The sequence below is a fragment of the Stegodyphus dumicola genome, chromosome 8, assembly GCF_044657685.1.
Source record: "Stegodyphus dumicola isolate Sdum_Otavi_A_Nest chromosome 8, ASM4465768v1".
Lineage (NCBI taxonomy): Eukaryota > Metazoa > Arthropoda > Arachnida > Araneae > Eresidae > Stegodyphus > Stegodyphus dumicola.
Genome location: NC_140775.1, coordinates 91,385,552 through 91,400,384, shown reverse-complemented (window position 1 = coordinate 91,400,384; position 14,833 = coordinate 91,385,552). Strand labels below are relative to the sequence as shown.

The window sequence follows — 14,833 nt, the reverse complement described above, 5'->3', positions numbered from 1 at the left end:
GGGGTCAACGTGAACCTCCCACTTTCTAACGACATAGCCCGTTGAAAACTTTTCGGGGGCCAAATGTAGGATTCCCCACTAAGTTACAGTTGAAAGTGAAGAATCTTAAGAACTAGTAAGCAAATAATCGCTTGAGTTTATGAGACAAAGAATAAACTTGAAAATGGTTAAAAGACCCTTAATTATTCAAATAAGATTTAACTCCATTGTCTTGGAGTTGTACAATAAAGCCGACACTTGGACTTGAACTTAAGAAACTAGGAATTAAACTAAACTAATCTTAACTAAAGAGATATAGCCGAAGCTATCAAGATTCTAACAGAGTTGACCCCTTAACGCTAATTGACGGCGAAGCTATCAAGAGCCTAAAGTACGGCCGAGCGTAATAATAGCTTACGAGAGAGTAGCCTAAAAAGGCGGACTCGTGCAGCCAGAATATCTGGTATCTCTCTCACTAAGACAGTAGAACTTTGCGGTTAAATACCGCTCTTCCTCATTAGCATTCAGGCGTGATTCTAAAACTTCGTTCTGGCCGGAAGTGGTAAGTTGAAGTTAAAAAGCGATAGGAAAGGAAGTTTAACTCAAAATTTAACTGTTAATAAATTTAACATAATCCTTACAAGTCTGCAGATCATAATGAGTCAATATACAAGATATTACATTGTCGTGGAGTCTTGTTGAGGTGAGATATAGATCAGTTCAATCTAGTCTCGGTGTTCGAGAGTGTCAGTGTTACGCAATTCACTGGCTGTCTTGCATACAGCTGATCCGTATGCAGCTGTCTATGAACTATCCTCGGCTATACAGATCTTCTGGTTAACATTGCAAGATCGGAAACAAATTTAATACAATTACTGACCTATGCAGTTGTGGTTTCAGATATAGGAAGTTGTTATGCGTGATTTATGGCTCTTTGATATCCATTTATTGTTCTTAGTGAGCAGTTGTTTAATTCTGATACGAGTTCGATAGTTGGCAAATGATGGAATGATTGCTTTTAGTGCTCAGGATATATTCTTCTGTTGCTGGTCACGTTCAAGGGGCTCTGTTAACTTCCATCACTGTGAGGTATCATCTACAAAATTTGCAAAATTTGGCCTTTCCTTCTAAAGTTCATAATTTAGAGATGCAGGCTCAGAATAAAACGGGTTGCTTTTATCAATAACGAACCTACGCTTCATTATTAATAAATGTTGGTATGCAATTTTTTTCTGCATATTAGTTTCAGCATGCATACAAATTTTGTATTTTTTACTGAATATTCAAATTTTTCTATTTCTTGAATTTTGGATGTCAATGCAGTTCTGCTTCGGAGGTTTAAAAACTGATACTTAAGTATTCATGTAACCGCGGATAAAAATGCGTGTGGAAAAACGTTTTCGGTAAAATAAATTATTTCTTTGTGGATATAGGTTACTGACTTATGGTTGAAGTTGAAGTGGGAAGACCAGTGCTGTAGTCATGAGTCTTTAACTAATGTAAGTTATTTCATTTTACTGTTAATAAAATTATGTGTTTATTTTTCTCCATAATTATGATTTCGTTGTTCAGAGCTTCTGTCTAGAAAAAAAAAATGTTAGTATATTCTAAACGCATAATTAAGTATGAAAATTAAGATTTCTTATTTGACGCAAATCTCTGTCAAACTGTAATATTTTTTTTTAAAATTTTTCCTTAAAAAGATAAACCTAAGATCAAAATGCAATAGCATGCAATATGCAATGCAGTAGAGCTATGTTAAAAAAGTGACATAAATCATGCTTGGAATTTTGGATGCAAGATGCGTTTCTTTTGTTTTGAATGAAATTTGCGTTCTAAAAAACGTCTGCTTTTGGTTTTATCTTGAACTTGCTGATACGCCCATAATAAGACTTCAAGAACACATCTCGAAATTTTTGAAGATATCGTATAAATTTTTCTAGTAGTTTCATTACATTTTGTTTTAATTTTTGTTTTTTAGAAGTAAAATTAATTCTTTATTTTTTTACGTCTAGATCCTAACTAGTCCTCAAATCTCTCGAAACCGTTAATTATGACTAAGGGAACAAAAAGATGGGAAATAACTTGATTTAATGTCAATTAAACAAAATTTAAAATCTGCATTTCATAAAAAGCAAATTAAGATTGCATTTTTTTAAATTAACCCTTCATTTATTAAAAAGATGAAAATGAAATTTTCTAAATGAAGTTCAAAATTAATACTCTTGATACGTAAGTAAACTCATACGTAATTCATATGTAAATAAATCTTAGTTAATTTTAGTTTGGAAAATGATCTGTCATTGCTTAAAACATCAGCAAGCAAATTCAATAATATTCTTAATGAAATGAGTAAGTTAGGAAAGATAGATTGCTAGATGTAATTAACTGAAGAATGTTGAAGTGATTTTGGGTTTTAACTTTATCTTTTTAAATATCTTAAAAACATGTAGCTTTAAACTAAAATGTAGCTTTAAACTAAAATCACTTAAAACTTATAGTGCAAGTTTTTAGTGGTTAAAAACATTCATCTAAGGGAGTCCGCATGCAATATCAAAAACATATTATAGGCCAATTCTAAATTTATCTTCATGTTCATACTGAACCTGACGTGACTTGCCTTCGTCGGGTTTTAATTGCAGATCTGAATTCAAATTCCCCATCTATATCTCCTCTAATTTTTTTGGCAATTTTAAGCATATTCCTGTGATAAGAATCTGATCTGTATTTTAATACAGATGTTTATTTCGCTTCAATGTATTCTAAAGCAAGTTTCATATTTTTTATCTTGAAGCAGTTTGCTGGCAGATTTATTGTGTTAAGAATATTTTGCCAAATTATTCTCATTTCCCAAATTATTTACATATTAAGAATATTTTGCCAAATTATTCTTATTTCACAAATTATTTATATATTAAGAATATTTTATCAAATTATTCTTGGGATTTGATTTCCTGACGGGTATCTGATAGCGGTTTCAACGATGAATTAGGTACTAAAATCGAATTCAACGAATTGCTCATCTCTTTGGTGAAGAACGGGAGAATAAATACATATTTGATTAAAGATATGAATGAAAAGTTCTTGAACTGGAAACAGCAGAAAGAAATAATATAGCAGTTTTGTGAAATTCGAGAAGGAAATGAAACCCAGCATAGGTAGATACAGGTAACATTAGAGGCTTTTGTAGTGTATTGGAAGAATATCAGTGGATTTAGCAGTGGTCATAATTTTGAAAGTTAAAAAACTGAAGACTCCTTGAGGGTATAGTAGTATGAGTCTTCTATTACAAATCTTGCAACTCCTATCAGTGCAAACATTGTTGTTCATAACGCTTTAACTACCATCAAGTTTAGGGATAATAATAGTACCTGGATCACAGTAAATTTAACAGAAAACCATTTTCAGATTTAGATTAAGATTAGAATGGAATGTTTTATTAATTTATTTCTAACATAAGTCAACTTCAATAGCGTTAACAATATTACCACCTGATCGGTTTTTCATTCCGACATCCTTGATGTTTCAAATAGTCTGCCATCTGCTGGTTTGATAGAGTAACACTCCCATTCTTCAAAGATTTCCGTCAGAAATTTAGTCGCATATTTAAGGGAAAATTAGCTTAAGTTTAATTAATTGTTAGGTTTTATATTATTTTAGATAATATTCACATCTAAATACTTTCTTAAATAACTTGAATTTTAAATACTCGTTATATTTAGATACCATACGTTTACTCACCATACGTCAGAAACTAAAGTAAAACCTCGCTTAATCGAAAGCCATCCTTTTATATATATATATAAACTCTGTTGTGGTCTATCAGCATATTGTCACACAGAAATGTGTTTAGCTTGTCTTAGGAAGAAAAGGAATGCATTTTACTTTTTAAGAGAAACTCACAGTTTCAGGGAATCTCACTTTTAAGCTTACGATGAACTGAATTTAATGATAATTTATGGCTACTTGTTATCGTAAAACAGGAATGGCTTACCTACATTGAGGAAAACATATAGAGCCTCTGAAGTTACTTTTGCTGTTCATGAGTTTGAAAATATAAATGAAAGAACAGGTGAAATGCAGATGGGGGGAAAATTAGAACGATAAAGGCTGTAGCATTTTATAAAATGCAAGCAATTTAGTAGCAAAGACTCATTCGGATTCCCTAGAAGAAATAAAGACGAAAGTGAAGTAGAGATGAAATAGCAAGAGTAACTATGGTGAAGCACTAAAATTTGTATATGAATTCTTAGACTGTCCAAATGAATAAACTGAGCTTGAATTAAAGCCACCAAGCCATTATAGCTTTTCACAGATATGAGGCATTTGTAATGTTTTTAGCTACTTTGTTTATGCTTAAATTAGTAGAAACCTTGTTGAACTATGCAGTGGCTTATCGCTGAGTATAAGTGTGTAAATGGGAAGTCCAGAGAAGAGTTAAACTCAGCCTTTATTATTCCAAACTAAGAACACATGTGGCCCTTTTCTCGGGCTTACAGAAAAGCCTCCTCTTATGCTTAAACTGAAGATACGAAACTACTAATCTAAACTGAACATAGCCGAAGCTGTACAAAATTATCTAACGCTGCTGGTTCTGCGAATATCAGCAGGCACATACAATACGGCCAAGCATAATTAGCTTTAATCAACCAAGTAGTCTGACGGCAAACACGTGCTACTAAGTATTCCAAAGTTTTTCTGCTGAAGTAAACGAAATCTTCCTTTAAATACTCTTTCTGCCGCATTTACATGCAAAGTGATATTAAAAACTTATTATGTAGGAAATAATAGGTGGGAAACATAATATACAGTAAAGCATGTTAAAAAATTAAAGTAACTGTTAGAAACTTAAAATAACCTCTACACTTTCATTCGACAATATGATTGTAAGGAACGGAATATAAGAGACGGTTTCACAAAAAAGTATTGAAAATATACGTAGAGCTGGTACTATGCTTTCTGCCCTCCAAGGCCTACAGATTTTTGACGCCGTCGCAAGGCCTCTGGCGTCTGTCCTAAATATATACAAATTTCATTACTAATTTCATTCTAAAGATATTTTACAATATATATTTGTACTAAATGCAGTTTATCCTATCTCAGAATTTTCTAGTGTAATAATATTATGAATATTTGTTTATTAACGCATAATTATTAAGCTCAGATAATTACTGCAGGCCTTGCAATGCGCATAATAAATGTATAATTATTACAATCTTGCTTCCGCCAGCACTGTGTGCAGCATATTGGTTACTTGAAATTTCTGGCAGATTTCATTAAATGGTGTTTTGAAACAGTGTGACATTCAAGACAAGTATGAGGTATTATTGGTGATTCAGGATACCGTGAAATTACAATCCTGTTCTTCGTTCTTAATCAATGGTTCTATTAAATATCAATAAAACTAATCTTCCTAAAGTTTTCAGTTAAATTATTTTAAAGATTTTTAGTTTAGGATCTGAAGGTTTCAAGTGATGAGAAAAGATTCGAATGAAGATTGCAATCAGCATGAAATGAGCAAAGCAGCATGAAATGAGTTGCTCATTTCTGTCATCCAAGCCCAGTTTGCCTTCATGCTTAATGGGGTAAGGGTCGTTTGAGCTGCCAGGGTTGGCTGCTGTTTCTACTAATTTCGCACTTTCGTAAACCTCCAAAATGCGCACAAATTTAATCATTTTGTCTTCATGCCATACTGTTTACGTGCAATAAATATCTTTTTAGTATTTGCTTTCCTTCACGAAAGTATTTGCTTTCATGACCAGCAGTGTACTTTTAGAATCAAGGCATTGCTCTCAGGGAGTAACCAACTTCAGCCTCATTGAAAATCGTTTATATTTCTTTAGATCTTTGCCCATGTATCTCTTTCAGGTAAAGAGTTGGAACTGCTTTGTTAGAAAAATAACAGTTATTGCTCTCCGGTGTGCTTGACAACTTAACTGAAAATATGGAATATCAGTGCAAAGCAAGTATGAATGTTAGAGGTAGTCACATCCCTTACAAAAATAAGTTTCATTTGCTTGCATACCTTTCTTGTTCTCTCTCTTTTGTAACGTACCAAGTTTGGTAAACACACACATATATATGTATATATATGTGTGATTTATATTTTTTGCCTGTCTGCGTGTGAAAGTTTGAGTTAATCAAATGACAACTTTTCCAGTTATGTTGTTATTATAATGTGCTTAAAAGTTTGACAGCAGTATATTTCAGGTTAGTCCCAAACCCACATTTCTGCTGTTGTTTTTACCAGTCTCACTTGTCTGACATCACAAGCCCACGACATTCATCATGACAAGGAGTTAAATGCGCCTGTCGTTGGCAAAAGCCTTGAACATGTTATAAGTGGCAGCCTGACTTTAGCCCAGTTCCGCCCCCAATTTTGAGACAAAGTACCTCGGAAGGGGTACGAGTCCGAGAGTCTCCCACTCTCTCTTTCTCTACCATCGACCTCTCGAGAGGACTTTCGTCTCGCCATATATTTAGAGTGCCCCATGCCGCACTGACATTGCATATTTACAAAAATCCATGCCTCCTCCGAGATTCGAACCCGGGCCCTTCGATACGGCAGCCAGAGTCACTAACCACTATCTCGATTGAGCGGCGTGACATTTCTGTTTCTAAATTGTATTTAATTCATTTTTCTTAATCTATAAAGGAAAAAATTTGTTTTTAATCTTCTTATTCATGCTCAGAAAATGTGTCAGTTAATAGTTCATTTCTTTAAATTCTTTTATTGTGACATGAAACGTAAAATTTTAACAATTAAATATATTTTACATATACCAGTAATATTTTATAGGCTATGATGTCCTGCGTACTTGATTACATGCAAGTAGTTTTAGAAAAAATTACAGCAAAACATTTCTTTGGTGAGGAGTCTGTGTTTAAAATAAATCAGAAAGTAAGTGATACTTCTTTCTTTGCAGTTTCAAAATTTTATGAAAGCTACGTAATTTTACAAAATATTGTTTTTATTATTTTATGAAAGCTACTTACGCAATTTTATAAAAGTTAACAAATTACTTTTTTTACTATTTTAAAAAGTGTGGAGGCTTAATAATTGGTAATATTTAGATTAAAATAACACGCCGAATATTGATTATTGGAGGAGTCAAACAATAAGCATTATATAATGTAAATTTTGCAGGACTAGTTTCGATGGTTTAACTACAGAACCATACATAGAAATGAACGAGATAAGATAATAATGGCGGGACAGGCATTCAGCTGCTGGCGCCATCTATTAATGAAACGAGACAACTAAAACATAATTTCCTTAAAGGCTGAAGGTAAAGATGGCTTGGAATTATAGAGTCATTAACTAGAACAGAAAGATATTTTTTGAATGTGAAACGCATCTAAAAAGTCTAATTCACCAATGGAAGATGCTTTTTGAATAATTTTTGAGTCATAAAAACGGAAAGTGTGATTTTCGGAACAACAGACTTCTGTGTTTCTTTTTTCCTAACATATGTCTCATGTTCTTTAACGCGAAATTTTTAAGGCTGTCTTAGTTTGAACAATGTAATTTAAACCACATTGGCAAGGAATCCAATAAATACCCCAGGAATTCATATCCAAAATAGGATGTACAATTCTCTTCCATTCCTGGACATTTTTGTCGCACGTAACACATCTAACTTCAGTACGACTGTTTACCGTAAACCTTCATCGGTTTGCCTTCCATCACACTTCAGATCATTTCATCCAACTAAACAGAAGTTAGCTTCATTTTATTCCTTTGTTTTCCGTGCACTTCAAGTTTGCTCCTCCAAATTGGCTCTTGATCAAGAACTAAATTATTTAAAAGCAGTTGTTATCGACAGTGGCTTTTCACCCAACATTATTAACCAAGCAGTTAAAAAATTCTCACCTCAACATATCAAAAGGCTCATTCTTGTTCTAGGAGATTATAAGAATTTTGTTGTCATTCTTTTCTTTCCATCAATTACCTATACAATTGCACAGAAATTTAACTTTCGAGTCGTTTGTTCTCCTATCAATAAAATTTCCACTTCCATACTTAAGGACCCCATTCTGAATATGAATTCTTGTGGTATTTATTGGATTCCTTGCCTGTGTGGTTTAAATTACATTGGTCAAACTAAGACAGTCTTAAAATTTCGCGTTAGGGAACATAAGGCATATGTTAGGTAAACAGAAACATAGAAGTCCTCTGTTGCCAGCACTGTTGGGCCGAAAATCACTCTTTCCATTTTTCTGCAGCCAAATTTATTCAAAAATCATCTAGTATTAGTGAATTAGATATTTAGATACGTTTCACATTAAAAAAATCTTAAAATCTTTCTGTTCTAGTTAAAGACCCTAATTCCAATGCATCTTTGCCTTTACTTTTTAATAAATTATGTTTTCGTTTTCTTGTTTCATCAATAAATGGCGCAAGTAGCTTGACTCTTGTCCAGCCATTTTTATCTTATCTCATTCATTTGTACTTTGGCAGCTGAGGAAGTGGTCCTCTAGTTAAACCATCGAAACTAGTCCTGCAAAATTTACAAATATAAAGCTCATCTTCTCGTTTGACTTCTCCAATAATTGGTAAGATTTTATAAATTATTAAGTATGTTATTTAAAAAGTTGAAAATACAAATTTTTATAAATATATAATTTAAAACGAAATGCACTCGCTATAATATTGTAATACTTCAGTGGCCGCTTGAGACCGCTGAATACATGTATCGGTCAAACCCAAGTTAACAAACTGGCTGCATGCTTGGTTACCAAAATACATTTAGGTAACAATTCAGATTTCTTACTTTTTTCAAATAAGTGCAAGTGTAGTGGAAAGAAAATATCTGAGTTGAAGTAATAAACACTAAACATAGAATGAAAAGTTCTATCAATTCATAGTAGGTCTCTTGATCGAAAACCAAAATATGTCATTCAGAGACACTACAATATGATATTGGGATATTGGTGATCCAAATTGATTGAAACAGCAATAAAACACATTATGTATCTATGAAATCTATTTATCTTCCTGCCTTTCCCCCCTTCTCTCTCTACATATGCACACACACACGGACACACATTTATATATCCGTATGCTGCATTTTACTGCAACTAGCATATGCATGCATGAAATGCGAATCTTCACGTGCATGACTGCTTACTCCAGAGCTTTCAGCACAGACTTTTTTTTTCTTTTGCAAGTTGAAAGTTATTGATACCTTTTGTATCAGATGCAGTTGTAATTATTAATCATTAATTAAAAGAGGAGATTACTTAATTCTCTGAATTTTATTAAATTCGAATTAATATTTATTCTCCTTTTTTTATATTTTTATATTTCTTTCCCAGCTTTGTGTTGCTCTTAGTAGTGTGTACGCAGTATACGAACATCTTCATGATACCAATGAAAAAATCAAAGAAGTTCTCAAATCTTTAGATTCCACCGATGAATTCCCTGTTATTAAACCCATGATTGTTGTTGAGAATGATCTGCAGATTGCTGTATCTTATATTTTCCTTTCAGTTTTGAAGCAAGTAAGTATTTGGTTTCAAAATTCACTTTACTTTAGGTACAGGATATGAAATTATTCATTTATAAAGAAAAAACGTTTTACTGTAAATAAATGCATATATTTATAATAAGACTGCGTATGCATCTGAGAAAAATTCTTCGTGGAAATTGTAAAATATATCGCTGAAGGATCAATGAAAATGCTTGTTTCTTAGCCTGAAAATAATCCTTTTAAACAGCTGTTTAAATGTAAATATATCATCTGAAAAATAACGTTTTACTAAATCAAAATGTAAAAATAAAATTAGACAAATGTACACCATATGGAGGAAAAAAGTTAACATTTTTAACAGGGAAACTGAACAGAAATTTAAAATTAACATAGCACTTATTACATAAAATAACGGGGGGAAAAGGAAGTTTTTATCAAGTGTAAAAGTTTAATGAAGACTATGTTGAATGCAGAGCATTTTTGAAACTGATATACAATATTTTTAATGTTAAGCATGTATTAATTGTGTAGTTTGATAAAAAATAAAGCAATGATTATTATATTTTGAATAAACTATGAAATGAATGAAAATAAAAATATTATGCATTCTGTGTATGCTGTATGAAATACAAGGTAACTCTCACTATATTATTAAAGGTAGTACAGTTGCATTTCCTCTTAGTTTAACTTTCCCTTTCCCTTGCCTCTAGGTAGTATTCTATTTAACATGATTAAATGTATGCATATGTTGTTGCATTTTACTACCAATAGCATACGCATATATGAAAAGGGAAGCTTCACGTGCATGAATATTTACTACACAACTTTCACAAAATGACTATCATTGTCATATTTTGTTTTATCTATTCAAGTTTAACCTAAATCTAGGTAGTATGTCTATATTAAAGAATATCTTGTTTTTCAAATAAAAGTAGGGGATTTTTCTGATTAATTATGAAGCAACATGTTGCAATCATACAGAGTTTATTTTCATTGCTTTAAATTAATGCCTATAATTCATTTAAATGATATTTTACGTATAGCGTATGTACAGTATGTCTGAGATCTAGATTCGTTGATTTGGTGATTCCAGATTTTAGATCATTAATTTAAATCTGGTAAGACTGTAGAGACACAGACATAGGACTGTGTAGACATAGACTTTTGGAAGCAGGCAAGATTAAAAAAAAAAAAAAAAAAAAAAAGAGAGTAACGCCTTCGCCGGGAATCGAACCGCGGACCCCTGGAATACGCGCCTAGCGTGCAGGCCACCACATCACTTAGGCACGCCAAGAAGGCGGAAGTAACACCTTATATACTCCCCCTTTTAAAGAGCGACTGCGGTTTTTAGGAGACCCAATCGCCAAATCCTGGGTGTGGAAAATTATCATACACCACCCTTTTCAGTTCCGGCGCCAGTATAGACATTAGGTTATTTGGAATCAAGAGACTTGAAAAATGAGTGACGCCTTCGCCGGGAATCGAACCGCGGACCTCTGGATTACGCGCCCAGCCTGCAGACCACCACAACACGAAGGCAGGGGGAAACACCTTATAAGAAGACATGTAAAAATTATAAAATAACAAATTTGAAATGGTTGTTTATGAAATAATGAAACATATTAATGACTTTAAAGGACATTATTCATTGGAAAAAACCATGTTTGTATTTATTTTGTTTTTTATATATATATATATATGTGTGTGTGTGTGTGTGCGTGCGTGTGTGTGTGTGTGTGTGTGTGTATGTGTTAATGATTTCTCATTAAATTTTATAGAGACACACATTTCTTGTTCTGTTACAAAGTTCCATTGTTCAAGCTATGTAATGGGCCTGTCCAGAGTTCCCACTAAACAGACAATTGAATTCTTTTCGCTCTCAACAATGTCTTTCTCACTTTCTTTGCTATTGGTGGCAATAATTCTTGTATTTAAAATCGTACTACAGATCTTGCCATTTGTTAGTTGATTGATAGCATTGCCATTGCGATAAAGATATTGTTCATGTATTGCATTTGTCAGAAAATTTTGCGGCTCTTTTTCCTTAAAATCTTTTGTTACGTTTTATATTTTGGCGTGTTTTATCGGTGAAAACTGTTTGGCGTTGATTAATGGCTGGGGCATTGTCATTACAAGAAACAATTTCCATTATATCATCTTCATTTAGCATTTCTTCAGATATTCCATTAACAAAAAAGATTTTTGTTTCAATTTTGATATTTGAAAACCATCACATTCGCGGCTCTCTCCAGCATAAAATTTCATAGCTGGATATTAAACAAGCCAAGCATTTTAAAAAATACCCACAGATACCATCACTCATCTCCTTTCAATGTTCCACACAAAAAACTTTATATTAAAGCGTTTTTATTATGCTTCTCTTAGCGGTCGCTTTTCTCATGCTTCTAGTTCATAGTTAAATAATTGTATGCATCTTAATTTATTTTATTTTTACATATAATTTTCTTAGTTTTAAACATAATTTTTTAAAATATTTCATAGTTTTATGCAAGTAATTTAGTGCATTATTAATTACTTTTTGTCTCATACTTTTTTGTTTCCTGTTTTAAATTTTTTATTTATAATTAAAAATGCGTGTTTATGCAAATATTACTTACTTTATTAGTTGTTCAGTAATTTACTAGTATAATCTGCGATTTGAGTTACGTTTAGATACTTTTCAGCAAAGTAAAGATAAATAAGCAAATGTCTAGTCTTAAGTGCTCTAGACGGGCGCTGGTTTCAAGGCGAAACCGGTCCCCTTTCCGTAAAGGGGGACGAAAAAAAATTTTTTAAACTCATTTATGTTGTCTATAGGACCATTGCATGTCATTATGCTTACTTTTTCATAACTTTTAAAAAATCATAACATTGCGCCCCTGAAAGGGTTAAGAAAGAGGTTAAATGTATGGATTTTGTATCAAACGAGAGTGGTAAACTTTTTAACAGGTCGACACAAATTAAAAGCAATTTGATCCAACAAAAAACAAAACTGAAGTAAAATAAATTAATGCAAAAATAAAACAATAATCATTAAATATTAAATAATAAATAATAGTTTATAATTCCTTTGTCTTTCATAAGGAGCAGCCGAAAGAATTAGCAAAAGCGTCATATTTTTTAATTATACCTGAATGAATGCAGAAGAAAATAACCAGAGAAATTCTCTTTTTTTAATTTAAAAGTAATTAAACCACAGTATGTTTACACAAATTAAAAGTTTTCTCAAAAGAAAAATTTATGTCTTCCTTTCATCTTCCCTGCTGCGCCAACAAAAGAAAACTATTATGTGTAACATTCCGTTCCAGAAATGTGGATCATCAAACTGCTTTTATTTTGTACAGGGCTAGGTAAGATATCCCCTCCCTCGACACACACAACTATTCAAGAGCCAGAAATTAAAATATTGTTCATTTATTTGGCAGGCATTTAAAAGTTATACAATATTCAGGACTAAATACTGCAGTGGATAAATGATGTTTCTCGTCAAACGAAACTTCAGCTAATTGAGGGGGGGGGAATTGATTTACACCATTCTTCTGTTTGCTGAATATTGTATTCCCCATTCTAGCACTTAATAAAAAAAATAAAAGTTCTAAAAAAATTTTTTATAGAAATTACAGATAATAATAGAAATTACTTTAATTTTAATAGAAATTACAGATAATAAATAGATTATTACGGTTATTGGACGTACAGATTTTCGACTTTGTATACTATATATATTTTAAATGAAGTTTCCATCATTTTGAAACAGGAGATCTCAAGCATCTCAAGATTAATCAAGCATCTCAAGCTCAAGATTAGCATCTCAAGATTTTCTGGGCTTATTTCCTTCCCACTGCAGTAAATAATCATACAAATAAAACGAATCAGATGAATTTTTTGTTACTGTATGCATCTAACAGTTATATCCATATGTATACCGGCTTTAAAAAACGGCAGGGACAGTTCTATAGTCTCCGTTCTGCTCGGCTGACGAAATTCAACTTGCTCTTTTCATACCTCGAAAGCGCTACTTTAGATATATATTAGATTTACATATATCGTTCTTTTAACAAAAGTATTTTTACAGTAAATAAGACTTTTTTCTGAAGTGACATGTTGATTTTTTTTTCATAGTTCGATTCTATGACTTAAATTTTTGTGAAAATTTTAATGAGTAATTCAAGAATTTATCTTGGCGCACTTGTTTGCTTTGTGCCGAGAATAATTCAGTTTACGAACGTTTCAGTTTATGGCAAACAATTTCACTTTCCCTTTCATTCTGCTCAAGCGGGGAAGGGAATGCATTGTTTTTCTTTCTTGCATATATTTTTACTTTATAATATATTTCTAAATCACATTTGTTATTTTAATTATTTTTCTTTTTAGAATTTCATTTTACTTGTTTGAGTTACACAGTTGAATTATATTTTTTTAAATAATTATTTTTAAAATATCTATATATTTGTTCGAAATATGTACTTCAAGTATATTTATTAATACAAATGCTTTGAGAATTTTATTTTATTTATTTGAATTTATTTTATTCGAAAGAAAACTTTGTTACCCAGTATATGCTACGATGCATTTGAAAAGTTCATATATTAAAAGAGAAAATACAGTAAAAAATGGTTAATAATCTTTCAATGGGCCATTTAGAAACAATATATATAAATGAGAAAATTATATAATCAACATTTTAATTTAGGAGGAGATGCATATATTGCTTTACACAATTTTTAATTACTTTACACAGTTTATCGTTGGTACCGTTTTACACATCTTTACATTTTATCATCTTACTGAAAAGTTTTAGAATAAGGTTAAATATTTCATTTTTTAAATTGCAAGTATCAAATAGTATAACATAAAAATTATTACGCAAAAATTATTTTAATCTTTTTAATAACCTGCAACATTTTTGAGGCATTCTGCAAATATATCCTGAGTCATCCACATGCTTTTATTCTTTATATATCATAATCACTTTTGAAACATCTTGGTTTTGAGTCAGAGAAAAACTTAGAATAATGAAAAGAGAACAATGATGCTGAATGCCTTTAGATGCTAGGCGTTTTGTAGGCATGAAATGAAAAAAAAGAGAAGTTTCATGAATCCCGGAAACGGCTTTAGCTGACATTCATGTAATTCTTTGGATAAAATATTGAATGCTCAGTAAATCTGGCTGAGATTTCGCCATCAATATTATTTCTTCTGTCTTTTTTTGTTAACATAAGCGATTAAATGAATATTTGGTACACTGCACTGAGTGAAAAACTCTAACAAAATATAGTTTGAATGTCTAAATATTCGCCTTGAACACGCAACTTCTTTGAAGCGGATTTTCCGCATATTGTTGTTTTTTCTCCAAATTTCTTTCTTTCAGAAATATTTGT

The 14,833-nt window shown here is 31.8% G+C and overlaps 1 protein-coding gene across 1 annotated transcript in view; it reads left to right on the top strand.

The window, feature by feature from the left end:
- The window catches only part of LOC118191630 (uncharacterized), a 139,051-nt gene that overhangs the window by 99,423 nt on the left and 24,795 nt on the right, over positions 1-14,833 (top strand). Inside the window, exons 20-23 of the mRNA XM_085823004.1 lie at positions 1,413-1,478; positions 5,701-5,847; positions 6,779-6,880; positions 9,298-9,483. Of these exons, the coding sequence (XP_085679130.1) occupies positions 1,413-1,478; positions 5,701-5,847; positions 6,779-6,880; positions 9,298-9,483 (501 nt within the window). The remainder of the gene's footprint in view (positions 1-1,412; positions 1,479-5,700; positions 5,848-6,778; positions 6,881-9,297; positions 9,484-14,833) is intronic.